The sequence below is a fragment of the Macrobrachium nipponense genome, chromosome 8 (assembly GCF_015104395.2).
Source record: "Macrobrachium nipponense isolate FS-2020 chromosome 8, ASM1510439v2, whole genome shotgun sequence".
NCBI lineage: Eukaryota > Metazoa > Arthropoda > Malacostraca > Decapoda > Palaemonidae > Macrobrachium > Macrobrachium nipponense.
Window position 1 is genome coordinate 6,240,948 of NC_087203.1, and position 17,722 is coordinate 6,258,669.

The following is a 17,722-nucleotide window of genomic DNA, read 5'->3' on the forward strand; positions in this document are numbered from 1 at the left end:
AAATCCTTTTATTCAGTCCAACTGGATGAAAAACTAATCGTTCAAAAAACAAAAAAAAAAAAAATCCTAAACTCTTAAGGACATCTGAGCTGATTCTCAAAGCTTTCCTATCAGAGTTGAAGGACGAAACGTCTATAATGCTATCAAAATGGCCATTTTACATCTTGTTTGGGACCCACACATCCCACTTGAAATTGGAGTACAAAAAGGTGACACATGCCTCCAGAACAACCCGGTTATTGTAAAAATCTATTCCTTATAAACGAGGGAGGATTACACCCATCTATTTTAATAGACGAAGGTACAGAGATTACTCTGGTCACATTTTGGCTTAGCACTTCTCTTGATCCTGTGAAGGGTTCATCTTAGGTTGTTGTCTGTGTGATTTTTTCCTCAGGTTGGACAACTACAGAAGGAGCAGTCCTGTAACTAGGAATTTATGGACTTCTTTAGTGGAATGTCCATTGAAAACGAGAAAACTGGCATTTTGAGAGTTCACTAAGGCCTTTGATATTCGCCGTTATCAATCATCTTCGCCATTTCATTCATCTTATTTACTTACTGGAAGAAAATCTCGTAGTTATTCCAGATTCCCAAATTTTGGAATCTTTAAAAAAAAAGTATTGATTCGACAGGTACTGGAATTAGGATGGTGTATTAAAAGTTTGCTTGAAAATAGGGTTTTATTTCATATAAATATAGATTCTACACTTTAGAGGAGTTTCTGAGAAAGAGAAGGTTGTGGTCCATGATTCTTCATCATAAGATATCTTTAGGGAAGATGTTTATCAACCGTAAAATCCTCCAAATCCATCGAATCACCACCAAAACCTCCAAAGCCACCGCCATATCCGCCGTAGCCAAAGCCGAATCCGTGGGGTCTGTAGCCGTAACCGCCGAAGCCATAGGGACTTCCTCCAAAGAAGAAGCGCCGGCTAGGTTCGGGTGCTGGCAGGGCTCCAGTGACCTCCATCAGGGTGAAAAGGGCCACCAACGTCAACAGGGCAACGCTGATCTGCAAAAGGAACAAAGGAATCAATAGAGGAAACTTTGAATGATTATCAAGTTGGGTTCAATATATTGAAAACTAAGCTACGCTGAGAATGGCCATGAATCTGCATAACTTGCAATGGTAGTACTTCAAAAGGGTGTTTTTTTCCGTTTAGATATATGAATGTTTATTATTCAACGCGAGGAATTATGAGCATATCTTCGTGTCCATTCACTCGTAAAACTTTATAAGTGCAATGTTCATTTGGATTAAAACTTCACTATTATTTAAAAGAGACCTGAGAGAACATGCGAAATTTAGACGATTAACTTGAATTGAATTACACATCATAAACTCTATCAGTTGCAGGAATGTTTGAGAGTTTTATATAATAAAATTTCTAGTAGAAATCGTACCTTTTGCATGTTGAATAGGATGTGTTGTTTCTTTTGTGGATTCAAGAAAACTGTTCACCTTCGGGCATCGAGACGATTCCATTTATACGAGAAACCCGTCTCTTCGATAGAGTTGCCAACGATCTCTATTTTAAATCTTATTTAAAAGAAACCGCTGTAAAACGTCCGTAGAAGTTTTCATGGCTATAATGTAAAGTACCCTTTATTGTTCATGCAAATTACACCTTGCCGATTGTATTGTGACGCCAGATAACTCTCAATCAATCAATCAATCAATCAATCCCTTGCCGATTGTGAATATCAATAATGCAATATCATTTTTGCCTCCGAGACATCGGCGTAGATGGAAAATTTCGGGCGTACTGATGACGACATCGGGCCAAAACCCAACGGGGAACTGTCCCGTAGAGGTGGCGTTGATTACTGGTTCTTCCTCACATTCCTTCCTAGTGATTATCATTACCTTAACAAGGCCTTTCTTCCGCTTTAAGTGAATCGTACCCATTTCCTTAACCTGACTGAACAGAATTATGGTCGTCCATGGATTTTTTTTTTTAGAACCTCTTTCACCACACCAAATCAAACCTACATACAATAACAATATATATATATTTTATTATTATATATATAGATAAATATATATAATATATATGTACATAATATAATTAATAAATATTAGTATATATAATATACATATATGTTATAATATATTAATATATATATACAATATATATATATATAATAAGTATTAGATAAATATATAAGGGATATATATATTAATATATTAATAGATACATATATATATATATATATAATATATATTATATGTATATATATATTATTATATTACATATATATATATATATATATATATCATTCGAGCTACAAATGTCCTTTAATATCTAATTCGCTCTACCTCGGAATTGATATATTTTCCATATATGTACCAAAGGGAATTTTAGTTGATAATAATTTTCTTCCCCTCATGGGATCGAACCACGTCCAATGGACGGGAACGAAATCAGGAACGGCCAGTGATGTTATCCAGTCGGCCAACAGAGAGGCTATAAGTTTATATCGATTCTGGCCTTACAAATTCACCATCGACCTCGGTGTTTTCGTAATTAGAATCGATATGAAACCCCCTCTACCATGTTAGCCAATTCGAACGTTTTGACTCCCACGTAGCTTTGTAATGAATAATTATCACATCACCGTGGTTCATATAGATCATTCGAGCTACAAATGTCCTTTAATATCTAATACGCTCTACCTCGGAATTGATATATTTTCATATATATAACGAAGGGGAAAACGTTCTAATTGGCTAACATGTAGAGGGGGTTTCATATCGATTCTAATTACGAAAACACCGAGGTCGACGGTGAATTTGTTAGGCCAGAATCGATAAAAAACTTATAGCCTCTCTGTTGGCTGACTGGATAACGTCACTGGCCGTTCCTGATTTCGTTCCCGTCCACTGGACGGTGGTTCGATCCCATGAGGGAAATAATTATCATCAACTAAAAATTAACCCTTGGTACATATAGGAAAATATATCAATTCCGAGGTAGAGCGAATTAGATATTAAAGGACATTTGTAGCTCGAATGATATATATATATATATATATATATATATATATATATATATATATATATATATATATATATATATATATATATATATATATATATATATATATATGATAGACGCCAGTGTTATTTCCCACGGAATAACTCTTTATTTTGTCACTCTACTCTTTAAGTAAACATTTCCAATATTAGTTAATTTTATGGGACTCTCTCAGAATAAAGAATATTCACAATAATCTTCTACCAGATTAATCCTATGAAGATTGTTATATAATCTCATAACCTTATAAAAGCGCCCCACTCGGAGACATCACTGTACTTCCTGCAGGAGGGAAATAGATGCTCACAGACGCAGCTCTCGAGGGCCTTCCTGGAATTAGGAGCCCTGGTCTAATTTCAGAAGTAATATTTTGCTTACTCGGAGAGTAAGCCTACAAAATACTTTGTTGTTGCTGTGGTTATGGGGGTGTGGTGTGGGAAGCCCTATGGAAGAGCCTAAAAAGACAGGAAAAAGATGTTTTGCGTTGAGTTAAAGTTACAGGAATTTTAGGATATGCTATCTATGATTTATTCATTAGAATGAAAATGTAAAAAAAAATCACAATGTTTTTAATCAGTGCAGAAAAATTATTTCTAAGAAAAATATAGTGTATTTATTTCAATTATCGTTGGTGAAACAAGGCTGTATTTGACCGTAGATTTACACATTTTAATTTATTTGGTACATTAGAATTAGCCTCATTCTGTTCGATTATTTTGTATTTCCACTTACAACTGAGAATATATGAACGCGTTTAAATTTGTGTAGTTTTTATTGATACTTCGTGTTAGATTTAGTAGTAGTAAATATGAGGATTAATTACGAAGACCTCTTAACGTTAAGTTAGGAATATGATGTTGACACCTTATGTGTGAGGGGTAAAGCTTGCACATGTTCCGAGTAAGCTGGAGATCGCATCATGCATTGTTCTGTTCATAGAAAGATTTTTTTTATTCTACTTAAAAGCTTCCTAATACAGGTTGTTATTTGCATGTATGTTCAACAAGCGATGAAGCGAAGATTTGTTGAGTTATGTCAGGTAAATAATTTCTTGTGGTTTTATTCAATTTGCTTATAGATGACATGAAAGTAAATTATTGCACACCAGTAGACAGACAATCGTCGTAGATATAAGAGAAAATGTTTTAGCTTTCGTTTTAATAAATTTTTCACTTGGTATTTGGGTGAAAAACTTGAAGCCAGGTCCTCTGCAACACAGGTAGATGAGTTCGTGACCTCCTGGAAACGCTATATGCCAGAAGCACAGAATATTATTTGGTTTTTATGAATATTCCCTGTTAATTAAGCATCGTGACTCCTTGGGCCTTTATTCCTTGATAGATTGTAGAGTTATACGAAAAACGTACATTTAAGTCCTCGGTCCTCTAGGTTGAAATTGAAGTGCAAATGCAAGCACTTAAAGTCATATCTGGCCTCTTATCATCTCTGAACAACTTCTAATAGTGTTCAGTAAGTACAGGACACATAATTTTACCCAACGCGCACCTAAGTGGGTTTGATGTGTGGTACCAACTGATCAACGAAGCTTTTTTTGAAGTGAATGTATTAGAAGTTTCAGATGCCACTTAGTTTGTTACCACAAACGTCAAACCCACTTAGGTGAGTGTTGGTATACTGAATAGTGAAAGGCCTCTCGCACTTGGAACACATCATGCAGAAAGTAGACTTGAAAAAGTTATTATCAAATAAAATTTATTTTAATGAAAATATAAGTGTATATAAAATAGCATATATCAAGCAGGATGCTACTCTATTACTTTTCATTAGAAATCTCTACGAAAGCACCTCACATTGTATAGAAAAATTCATTTCGTTTCAGACCTGTTCCTAAATGCAATTTCCTACAAAAGACCTTTTGTAATATATGAAAACGTTCTCATTATCTTCCAGTTATTGAATTTACCCTTTCCTATTTTTCATAGCTGTTTGTTAGCATTCTAGCTTCCTTAAGCGTTCCCCTTTTCTCATTAGATCATATGCAACATCATTTCACTGTCCGTCCATGATTTCCATAGTTAAATAATTCCTATTTGTGCCTCACACCCTCGCATTCAAAATCCCCGAATACTTATAGTTAATCTTGATTACCCGTGATTTTGCAACATTGATACTAGGAAAAGGACACCTGAGCCCCAATCTATCGGATTACTAACTCGACAAAAGAAAAGAAAAGAAAGAAGTTAATGGCTAGAGTAGAGACCCCAACAATGAATTATTATGAACGGTTGCCAAATCTTGCAGGGCAGGTTCCAGCGGGGGGTTTTACCCAACGTTGCGCAAAGAATTATTACAAGTGGCAGTAAAATATACGAAACGAACATGAAGATAAGGATGTGGACGTGTAATAATCATTTTCATATGAAAGATAGTGTGATCGATATAGCTTCAGAATATAACAATCCATGTCAGTCCTGAAAGCGTTTCAGAATCTGTCCACGTGAAAGGTTCCTTCACGTCAAGTTTCAAAATCGATATCGTTGGCAACTTCAGAAAGAACTCGCCTTGCATACAAACAAGCTGGTGATTGACGTAGAGCACAAAACATTTAGCGGAATCATCCAAGGAAGCAAAAGAGAACCTGTTCCTCACGAGAACGGTGAAATTATTACGCGGTGTTTCCTTTACACGATAACAAAGTTTTCCGGAAACATTACGGGAAAGTGGTCTCTTCTACATATTTAAAGAGAAAGATAATAAACAAATAATCTAGATATTACTGTATTTTGGAACGTTGATCTAAACTGCTACTAGGCAGAAATAGTTATATACTACGTAATGATGACAAATATATTTGTTTTATTATCGAGCTATGTCATCAAGTGGACGATTCTTTACTTGAAAATTGTCGGATACGGCTTTGGCTACCACAGATACGGCGGAGGCAGCTTTTGAGGGTTTTTTGTAGATATGGTCGTGGCTTTTACGGATGATAAAAAAATTCTCCAATTGCAAAACGATGAATTAAAGTATTTCTAATCTTCAGATCTTACATAATTAAGCGATTTCAAAAACAATAGATATTTGTAAATTCATAGGTTTTTTGGAATTTCTTTTTCTTCGGAATTTCAAATAACACAGCAACACAGCATTAAATTCTAAGCTTCATGAAGAGCGGTGCAGTATTTGTAGTTCCTCGCTGGACGAGTGGTTTGCGTGCTTGCATGCCAGTTCGGTAGTCGCGAGTTCGATTCTCCGTTCTGCCACGTGGAGTCTGAGGAATTTATTTCTGGTGATTAAAACTTCAACTCTCAATATAATGTGATTCGGATCCCACAATAAGCTGTAGGTTTCGTTGCTAGGTAAACGATTGGTTCCTAGCCACTTAAAAATATCTAATCCTTCGGGAGCCAGCCCTAGGGGAAGCTGTTAATCAGCTCAGCGGTCTGGTTAAACTAAGATATACTTTTATTTATTTATTTATTTTTTTTTTTTGTGGTATTTGTAGCAGACACACAACAATCTAGTATCGCATCTGTCTCCTTCAAGTAGCCTCAGTGAGAGGGCTATTGCCTCTTTATTCGTGATGACGTTATTTCCAACTGAGTCACATTTACACCAAAAGGGCCGTCTTTTGTGGGTAAAAGTCTTGTCATTTAGTATTTCGGTGGTTGTATAGTGCGACCACATTAGTGGATTTTTTCTTTATCTCTTCTATTTTCCTGCCATTTGGATTACTTTACTTTGTCCTATAACGTTCTCTAGTTTTTCTCTTCTTTTTATGTTTTTTGTTTGTTCAAAAACGAATCTCAGTAATAAATAAAGATGCTTCGTTAACCTGACTGAAAGCTGAACCTAAAATCTACATTGTATCAGTAAAAGTAAAAGCAGGAGGTGATTCATTAAAGTCGTAGATTGTTTCATAGATAAAAAAATTCTCTTGCGTCGTAACATCAAAGTTAATAGACGCAGGAACAAAGTGGTGAGATGTGCTCCTCACGGATCTTACTTGAATGGCAACAGTAAGTTTGTGGTTTCATAATTATAATAAAATCCGACTTGATCTTGTCCGTCCTTCCCCCGGGGACAGCAGGAGAGACTTGACACAGCCACCCACTCCATGCAAGCTGGTTTGTCCACCTGGGATGGGGCAGGTAGGTAGGGGAACGGGAGGGTAGGGGAGGCATGCAACCCTACCTCCAAACTATTTTTGTTTGTCCGCCCCTGGTGGGGGCGGGGGGAGGGTAAAGGATTAGGAGGGTACGGGAAAAAGCAGCGCCGGGTTCCAATGTGTAGTGCGTACTAGCAAGTTTATCCAAAATAAATTGCAGAACTGGAAAACAGGTTCAAGGTGAATTAACGGTTTTTGAGTTTAACTATCCCTGACTAATAAACAAAGAGCCATTGAGATTATATCTATACTATAGAACTTTGTCTCGAGGTTTCCATAAGGATTCATAAGGAAAATTTCACCTATGAGTAAAGTTTGATTTGAAAGGAAAACTGTAAACTCAAAATTATTTTGGTCTGACTATGAGCAACCCTTCTCTACAGTTTAAGTAATTTGTATAAAAGAATTTTTGGAAAGCAAAATATTAAACAAAATTAATCCACGCAATGTAGTATTGTTCAGGTATGTCAACGGCAGGATCCACTTAATGGTTCTTTTTTAACGATATCATATATAATTGGCCAGGGAACGAAAATGTGAATACCCTCCTCGGTAAACTCAGTGAGTTACCACCACCAATAATGATTACCCTGGAAAAAAAACGACGGTAGACTACGCTTTTTTAATTGTCTAATACATGGAAGTAGTAACGGGTTGAAATACAGTATTTACACACACCTACAAATTTTTGTGCACACGTACATTTTTATTCAAGTCAAAGCAATAAAGTTAAGAAATCGGTTTTCAGATCCATGTTTTTAAAAGCATTACATATATGGAGTCTTAAATGTATTGACGATAAAATAGATATATATAGGAATACCAGTCAAGAAAGGAAAATATTCTGTATTTCTGTTTTGGACAATGCATCAAAAAGGAGCTAAAATTACTTTTTGGCAGCAACAAGAGACTTGCATCACAAAAAAGAAACCTGCTAGTACTACCGTACAATAATAATCTCTAAGATGACCTCATCCACTTAGGAATTTTGGAGTTAATGTTCCATTTAGGAACAACAAAACTACTCCGACAACTCAAGGATTGTGAATACAAGAGTCCTTGTAATTTTATTGATAACTTATTTTGGTCACACTGGAAAAGCATTAGAAAAGAGAACAGAACACCATAAAAGATGTGACCAAAGAAATGCATAAGTGAGCAATGGAAGTTTTTGTACATTTCAGTGAAAACAACCATATAATCAACCAATAGTTTTATTCTAAAAATGCATAATAAATCATTGAGTTTAGTTTTGTAAAAGAAAGCTTTTGTAAGAAAATGAATAACAGTCAAGTATGTACGAACTTGATACTTAAATCTTAATAGAAATATAAAAAAAAAAGGTAGGCAGGCACCCACATAAATAGACGGATTTGCAAATAGAATGCACGGCTCACACTCCTTACCTGTCAGGTGTGAAAAATTTCAGTTTGTTTCTAACGGTCTGTATGTTCGTTCTAGTCCCTCTGGCATGTATATTGTAGATTTCTGCCACTATGCATCAGTCCTTTGAAAATGGCGTAGATATAAAATTGAAACCGGTCAGGGTTTACACTCAGAATCTAGTTTTCTCTGTGATAAAGATAGACATATAAGGTATGTGTCAGTGTGATTATGATTACACACGCACACACAAACACACACACACACACACACACACACACACACACACACACATATATATATATATTATATATATATATATATATATATATATATATTGTCACATGCGTCACTTCATGATGCTTGCTTTTTCACTACATTTTTTAAATTTCTGTAATAAAAGTACAATAGAGTAAAAAGGGGAAGCAAAAGCGGTTATCTTTCACTCTTAATTCAGGCGTTTGGTTCAGATAGTAACGGTACATAATACCAGGGAAAATGAGCTCAATTTGCTTCACCGTCAAATAAATCATAAACACTCCCAGAATCTCGCCAGTGTTGGGAACAACAGTTTAACGTCACCGTAAATCAGTTTAGTGTCACAATAAATCAGTTTAGATTCGTTTCGATTGTCATATAGTTCACACCTCTTCCCATCTTTCAAAAACCCTTTCTGAGGTCATTGCAAATACAGTAGTGCAACACCAGGACACTTTTTCAGAATCCCCTCAGGATTATCGACCTAGCATTAGTGCCGATCACTGCATCTTTGAGAACACCTGCGTCACACTTAACAAACGTTCTTCAGACGAGACCAGGCAGCTGACTATCCCTGTTTAGGCAATTGTTAGATTCCCTGACAAATTCCTGTATACAAAGCCTTTACTGACCTTAACTGTTATTAGCACCTCATGCTGACCAGCTAGCATACCACCTACAAATGTCACAACATGGGAAAGGGGGACACATTAAATTTTCACACCACTCCTCATCCTAATGTGTCAATTCCCTTAGGGTTGTGATATACCCCTATTAATAAGTCCGCTCCGGCGACCGACCCCTTTTGACCCACCTGCAGGTCATTCATGATCTGACCTGACCCTTGCCTTTCACACCTAGTAACTCCGCTTATTCCAACCTTTCTCTCTCTGCAACGCCTTTCTTTTGTTGTAGAAAATAGAGACACAGTTACTGTCGAAACTGCTGTTTTCTTCCAGCACTACCTGAGGATTAAGATTTCCCTGGAAGTAAGACAATGACTGTTGACCAAGATGGTGACTGTAGACAGGGATATTAAATGCCCCGGATCTCCCTCAGAAATCAGTACAGCAGCAAGGCAGTAAGGCAGCAGTAAGGTGGGAGGCCCTGTCACGATACCTTACATCTGAATGTATCTCTGGACCCAGCAGTTCATAACAATTTCAGAGGGACTCACCAGGTCCAGCACTGCACTCAGCTGGTTTGGCACCTTGGCTTAAGCAAGAAGCCTACAAAGCCCATCCATTATGGACTCATACTCAGACAAGTTCTCCACTATACTCACAACATACCATCCACTACTATGGCCCCTGTGTGACCAAACTACTCTGGTCCCGCCCTGCCTGCTTCCTTCATTAATAGTGTAAAAGATAGTACCTTCCCTCAACAAACACTTCTACTGGCTTATTCTATACACCAAGAGTCAAGTCCACTGACTCAATAAGGTAAAGTGCTGAGAAACTATATTTTCGCCTAGTTATAAGTGTCTGTAATACAGTTCCCTACTGGTTACAAAACCTCTCCATTCCCTATCCCCAGATCCTCAATCCGTTTATAATTTTTTCTCCCAGTTCCATTTAGTGAACAGTGACCTTTTATTTAAGTGACCCAAATATTTATGTTACTAAGCGAAGTGATATAGCCATATTCTTGATGATTTATTATATTTGATGGTAAGCATTTCGAGTAAATATACTTAAAACAAAATGCGAAATGTGTAAATTTTGCTTTGCGCTTGCACCACTAGTAAAGTAAATCCTTGCAATATCTCAGCTTTGGGCATAACAACTTTGACTGTCTCTGCAGATTTACCTGCACCGCTTTTGTGTGTACCCGTGTGCCAAGCGACGGCATTATTAGGAACAATTGCCAAAGTGCATCATATTTTCCAAGTGATCATAGACACTATGTAGAGTGATCATTTTCCCTCTTGTTCTGTGTCAGACCTGTCGAAGGAAATCCTACTTACTCTTAAACATGTTCATTGTAGAAGCTAATTCTAGTTATTTTAGTTACATCAATTCGTACTAGTGTGGTAGTGGTTAGTCATTGTAACCCTTTAACATAGTAGACTGCCTTAGGGTTCTATAAAAACTCCTGTAATGTCTTTGCATTTCAGTGAAATTATTCTTTATTTTAGTGGATGCATAGTGTTTCTTTTGAACCAGTTTGCTAGCCTAGTATACTTTTCACTGCACTATCTTACTGTTCGGTTTGCTGAACCCCTTGTTGGTCCACTGTAGTCACTGCTTAGTTGCCCTGTTGCAAGGGTATTTAAACTGAGACAAGTCATTGATTTAGTAACAAACAACTGTAAACTTAGGACCCCTATGCAGCGTGGGCATGCGACAATATATATATATATATCATATATATATATATATATATATATATATATATATCTATATATATATATATGTATATATATATAGTATATACATAAGTATATGTGCTTGTAAGCGCCTTTGAATATATAAGAATGATATGTAAACTGATGCAGATTAGGTAATTCCAAGGGAGAACCAAGAACGTAAAAAACTGGACTTAGTTTCAGCCATCGTCGTATGTTCAGTTCGGATCCCTTTAATAGACTTCGTTATTCCTTTTTCTCCAGTTTGGATCAACGATTTTCCATCTTGCGTAATAACGGAGTTTTGGAAAGCACTTAAGAAAATATTACGGGAACTTCCAGGAAAATCCATGGGAAGCGTATCTTTTGCTAATATCCTAACATGTCCATATCTTAAGAATGAATCTTGCATAGGAGATAACCCGGCGGGCAGAAACTAATACTTTGGATAGTTATGATATATTACCAGTAGGTAGCATTGGAATTTCAAAGGCATCCAGAGAACTGAAATTTTGAGTTTTAAGCAATCTCGAAATCGAAAAGTTTTGGCCAATTTGTGCACAATTTGAAGAAAGGCAAATCTGTATTTTTATAAGGTTGCCTTCCTTCAAGCTCGGTCATTCCTAGCAGGATGGTTCTGTAGAGGAAGAATTTTCAATGGCCCGTTTTTACTCTTCAGTTCTCTCACCTTCCTCTATTTAAAATGAGTAGCCTTCATTTAAAAAAAGAAGAAGCCCTTCCTACAAGCTAGCTACGGGCATCGTATGGACGAAGATGACCCTGCGCTTACGAAAGAGTTGAAAATGTGTAAGGTTACTGAGAGACCATATACAGACGAAACGATAGATGGATAGATATGCAGACATGCAGGCTGCTTCAGTGAACCTCGAGTTACTGCCTCAGATGAGCCCAGGGGGGTTTGGGGGTGGGGGGGTGGGGGGAGCCAAACGGAACGAACTTAGCATCTTTGGTAAACACTAAACTGACCGTGTAGGTGGCGGCGGTGGGCCGAAAAATCCGGTTCTTTCGTCGAAATTCGACCAGTTCGTTTTTTGTGACGAGCATTTACTAGTTTTTTGGAGAGATGATTGCCTTGGAGAACGTCAACTTGTCTCGTTCGATTTTGGCATATATATATATATATATATATATATATATATATATATATATATATATATATATATGTCATATCACATTACGGTGATTCATATACATACGTCGAGCTACAAATGTCCTTTGATATCTAATTCGCTCCACCTCGGAATTAATATATTGTCATTATATGTTAACCGAAGGGGCTGTGCGTCTTGAATTTGTTGAGCCAACGAATTTCGTATCGACTAAAAAACTCCCCTTCGGTTAACATATATGAAAATATATTAATCCCGAGGTAGAGCGAATTAGATATTAAAGGACATTTGTAGCTCGAAAATATATATATATATATATATTATATATATATATATATATATATATATATATGAATATTAGAAATAATCAGCACATAATCACGTTCGGAACAGGAACAAATTTCTGACTCACATCGGGATCGATCCCAGGCCACACAAGTCATATTCACTCAGAGAGGATAATTCGAATGAAATACTGTTTAATTTGGTCACTGCTGGGTCGGGAAGTTGGGGGAAAACACGCTGGTCTGCAGGCAGTTAGCCTGCCAGGGTAAAGCCTTGGGTACTATCGTGTACAAAGTCCGTTCCTTTAGCTATCCAGAAGAGTTTGGAATTCTCTGATCATGAGACACCGAAACAGTTGAAACAAACAACTAATGGAAGACCCAACAGATAACGCACCATAAGAACATAACGGGGAAAAAGAGAATGAGGAGTGGGAAGCAGGCATTTTTTCTTTAGCATACGATAAAATCTCCAGTTAATGAAATGTGCAGTTAAGGAAATGTGCGAAATAGATATGAGAATAAAAGTGCCTAGGAAGTCGTATCTTAGCTTGTTTATCTTCTCCCACTTCCTCCTCGACAAAGCAACTGGATCTGTTTCCTCAATTTAAACTCGATGATGGAGAGAGGAAACCAGTTGGCGTTGAGAGAGAGAGAGAGAGAGAGAGAGCGAGGAGAGAGAGAGAGAGAGAGATTTGTTTTAGTCAATTCACTGCGCACGTTGGCGTCAGACATTAGAGTAGGTACATAGTAACAATAATATTGTTTACATCTAGATGGTAATTAGGGTATACCAAAATAATTCATATTGAATACAAACTAAATGTTACTGAAGTCTAACTATATTACAAATGTTCCAATGACTTTAGTTAATATCATACAGTCATTTTTTTCATTATCCACCAAAGTGAGGATGGCGCATGAGAATTTTCATCAAGCAAATTATTATTTGTTAACAATTGTTTACATATATCAACTACTGTGAATGTTTGTGGCAATAAATAAGTAACAAGTGGACATTCCAGGCAATAGCGTTCCAAGTGTTGGCGTTGGACACGTACCACTCACACATACACACACACACACACACACACAGAAATTAAAAACGATTTTATTGACATGAGTTTTCAGATTTAAAAGGAATGACGGTGCAGCTTATACTGTTACAATTATGAATATCGGTTTTCGAAGATACCGGCTAAATAAACATTTCTTTCGATCCCGACAGAAATTTCACTCAGAAATTATTTTGGAATCAATTGCTTGAAATCCAAATTTAAGAAATGTATTTCATGATTACCATTCATGGACCATAATGAAAATCCACAAAATAATTTTATCGTGTAAGGTAGATTTTTTTTTAAACAGTTTTTCTTATACATCGGTATTCGTCAGCAAAATCTGTTTTTTAAGCCAGGCGAGGTTATTTTTGGAACGATTCAAATGAAGACGCTAGTTTCCTTTACGCGAGTCTGTGTCGACCGATTACTGAATTTATGCAGTTCCAGGGTCCTTTGCGCAGCCCGCTTGTCTGGTGACGTCATCGAATGCTGATTTTCGGTGATCTAATTGTTAGCATATTACTTCATTTTGACAGCTGGCTGGTAGACGTATCAGTACGCTTAGTGGTTTGGCGGATATACATTTTGGAATAAATTTACAAGAAATAATATTTCACTTGACTGTATTTCGAGTTAACATTACAGTTTAGTACCCTTTTGAGTTTTGTGGGTTTTTATTTTATTTAACCTTAACTTCGTGTATTTTCAAGGCGGCTGTAAATTTTTTAGAACTTTCTGTTCAGAATGTTTGACTCTGTTCTCTTGACCATGACTATATTATCATGTGCTTTTTTTTTTTTTTTTTTTAGACATAGCACTGCTTAAATTTCTTGGTTAAGTTTACAGGATTTATCCAGTATTTTTAATTTTTTTTTTTTTTCACTTTTGAAATTCGACGCCATGGGTTGGTTTCAGTGACGGTCGGTGAGGCAGTTACGGTCTTGTTCCACACACTCGTACTTTTCCCGTCTCGCAGTCTCCATGTGTTCCCTACGGATTGATTTAAGTTAAGTATCTATTTCATTTATTGGCGTTTTTTTTTTTTTTTTTTTTTTTTTTATCAAATGGTAAGCATGTGCTATTTGTGTGAAAGTTTTGCTTTACTTGTCCTTAGATCTCTTAATACAATGTGATGAAAATCCAAGATTAATATTCATTATTTTATTATAATTTTTCTTGATCAGATCATTGCCAAGGACCTGCGTGTTGAATGTGGTTTATTACTGTAAGAAAAATACAGTACTAAGATTTCAGGTGTGTGTATCTAGTTCCTCACAACTAGTTTTAGCAAGGCTTTTAAGAAAGTTTTGTTTGAATTAGATGGATGTTTAATTATGAAGAGATCTTTCCTTTACAAGGACAATAACAAAATTTGTTAGTATGTGAACTTGAAGAAAATTTACTGTAAACAATTTTGTCAAAACTACCTAAATGGCTTTAGATATTTTGAGAATTTAGTATATTTAACTTTCTAATGCTCTTTAAACATGCTGCTCTCCCGAGGTTCTTCACGACTTCAATATCCAATTTCTTAATTCTCCTCCACCCCATCGGGGGCGGTGCCTTTGATCGGGTAGAGGTGCTCCTTAGGGCTTGCATAGTAGGCGTGTTTGCCTAATATGCGAATCCTTGGAGTTTTTTATTTTGTGTGTGTGTGTGTGTGTGTTTTTTTTCGTTGCAGATGACAGTGAGTTCTAACTTTACCATTAATAGTAATATTTTAAACTGATAATTAGTAATTTCAGTAGATTAGCGTCGCACTTAATGTTTTGTACATATGCAATGGTTTGTATAATCTGATGGTTTGTATAAAACTGATCTGAGTTCCTGTCTTAATAGTTAATTTGCATTAGTAAGCCATATATTAAGTATGGTTTTATGCTTATTGAATTTATTAGCTTAATTCACTCTGGTTTTAGTTACTTCTCCTCCTAATACTGTGATTTCAAAAGCTACTTTTTTTGGAATATTAGTTTGGTCAGATTTTCATTTGCAACTAAGTTTTCAGTTTAGGTCAGTTTGATCTTTATAGAAAAACTGTAGAATGATTATTTCTGGATTAGTTTTTCTGGTTTTTCAAAGCTCCCATTCCATTTTCAGTTTTAGATCCTGAAAATCTATTAAAATTTTAAAATCCACTGTTGTAACTTTTAGATATTTGGTAGATGTTAGTATTTTGAGGGAGGTTTGATGTTTCATGCACTTTTTAATTCGAAAAGATTTTGCATAAAAGAAAACTTACGTAGTGAGCAACAGTGTACGTTAACTTTTCAATTTCTTTTTTACTTTGTATTAAGGTTTGCTATTAATCTAGTTTTATCCAAAGTATTTCCTGTTGCTTTTCATGACTTACAGGTGACCTTGCTCTGAGGGGTTTAGAATGGCGGACTCGAGAATTTGGAGTAATTGCGTGATTAGTTCGTGGAATTCTCCCTTTTCCATCTGTTACAAAAGCGAGGCTTTCCCAATTTTAGTTTTGAAATGTGATATAACAGAATTTAAGAATAAATGATTCCGTAACTGTAGATTCATGATTAAGAAAGATTCTAGTTTGTGCACCATCCTGTAATTGCCAATGTTTTTAACCACATAAAATTGGCCATGATTGTGAAAAAGCGTACATAAGCCGTTAAAGGATTTTAATTTTAAGATTAAAGGATATAAGATTTTTTAGAGAGAATGTATTAAGTTATAATTTGGATTAGTACTGTATATCAAATTGTTAACGAATATAAGGGAAATTAGACGGTGACTTTTGAAATTTTCATACTGTAGCGTTTGGTGTTCTGATGGCTGAGGGGTTAAAAGTCTGGCATGATACAGTTCTCCCGCCTAGGATAAAAATTATTTACTGTGGCTTAAGTCTCAGCAGTTGGACGTTTGTATGAAACTGACGAGAGATCCTATATATGTGTTGGTAAAAAAAGAAAAAAAAGTGCTTAGTAACCTGGGTAGTCCATTGTACAATACAGTATTAATATAAGAAATAACTTGGAATCTCAATTAAAAGGCTGCCCTGCAGTAACGTAGTGGGGTTAGAAACGGGGAAAAGAGTTTGATGATTGGGTTTACTTTTATTGGATGTTTAGTGATAAGTGACCCGAGGTTAGATGAATAATTATAATGCAAGTTAGTGTAAACGTATATTTGCACTGCAAATGTAATTTGGACAAAGGGTGACAGTGTAATGTAAGGTTTGGGGGAGGGGGGTTTTATAGGGAAAAAACTAATGCATTCAAAGTTAACGCTAGTTTTAAATTGCTTAATTACAATCAGGACTGCAGCAATCGACTCGACACGGGTTGTTGAGGAAAAGACAGTGAAATACTATTTAGGATACTTAGGAAGCATACGCTCTGCTTCCAAGCAGGTGAGAACTGCAGGAAACCCCGAGGCATCTACCGAATTACGTCGTTTTGGACGGATGGGATGAGCTATTAAACCTAACGAACGAGCGGTGAAGCTGTCATACACCACTTTGTATTTAAGTTTAAAAAGCTCAAAGTGTTCAAGTTTAAAAAGATCAAAGTGTTTAAGTTTAAAAAGATCTAAGTTAAGTTGCCTGAAGAATGTGTTAAAATGCTTAATGCATACTGTGTCCGCTTAAATGAGACATTACTTTTTATTGAAACCTAATATTTTGCGGTGATCCAAGTAGGTATAGGAGTCCAGAGGGCAGTACTTTTATAAAGATTATACTATAAAAAAGAAAAAAAAAAGTTTCTGTCCTGGTATATGTTATTGGCATTATTAGGTTAAGAATGCGGTCAGGCTGTATATCGCTAGTGCACAGGGTTGTCAAAATTTATGACAGTGAGGAATTCATAACATATGTGCATTTCAGGGCGGTGTCTAATTGATTTTCGTCGATAAAATCTTACCAAAGCATCGGATATGGATCGTATTAGGGATATAGCTCATTGAAGCAACAAAATAATTGGCAAAAAAAATTCAGTGATGTCCAATGTTGATAATAAAGGCACTTAGAGTAAATCAAAGAGATTTAAAGGGAACTTGGCTAAATCTAGCAGGCTCGTAGATACAGGCTAATAAAACATCATTACTGAAGGCCCTTCCTACTCATCT

General features: G+C 36.1%; 1 protein-coding gene across 1 annotated transcript; it reads right to left on the reverse strand.

The window, feature by feature from the left end:
- Window positions 1-676: 676 nt before the first annotated feature.
- On the reverse strand, window positions 677-1,457 carry LOC135223209 (neuropeptide-like protein 33). The gene is made up of 2 exons (XM_064261710.1): window positions 1,408-1,457; window positions 677-1,015 (listed from the first exon to the last, which is right to left on the reverse strand). The coding sequence occupies exons 1-2, from the start codon at window positions 1,414-1,416 to the stop codon at window positions 773-775; spliced, it is 252 nt and encodes an 83-aa protein (XP_064117780.1). The 5' UTR covers window positions 1,417-1,457; the 3' UTR covers window positions 677-772.
- Between the last annotated feature and the right edge of the window lie 16,265 nt (window positions 1,458-17,722).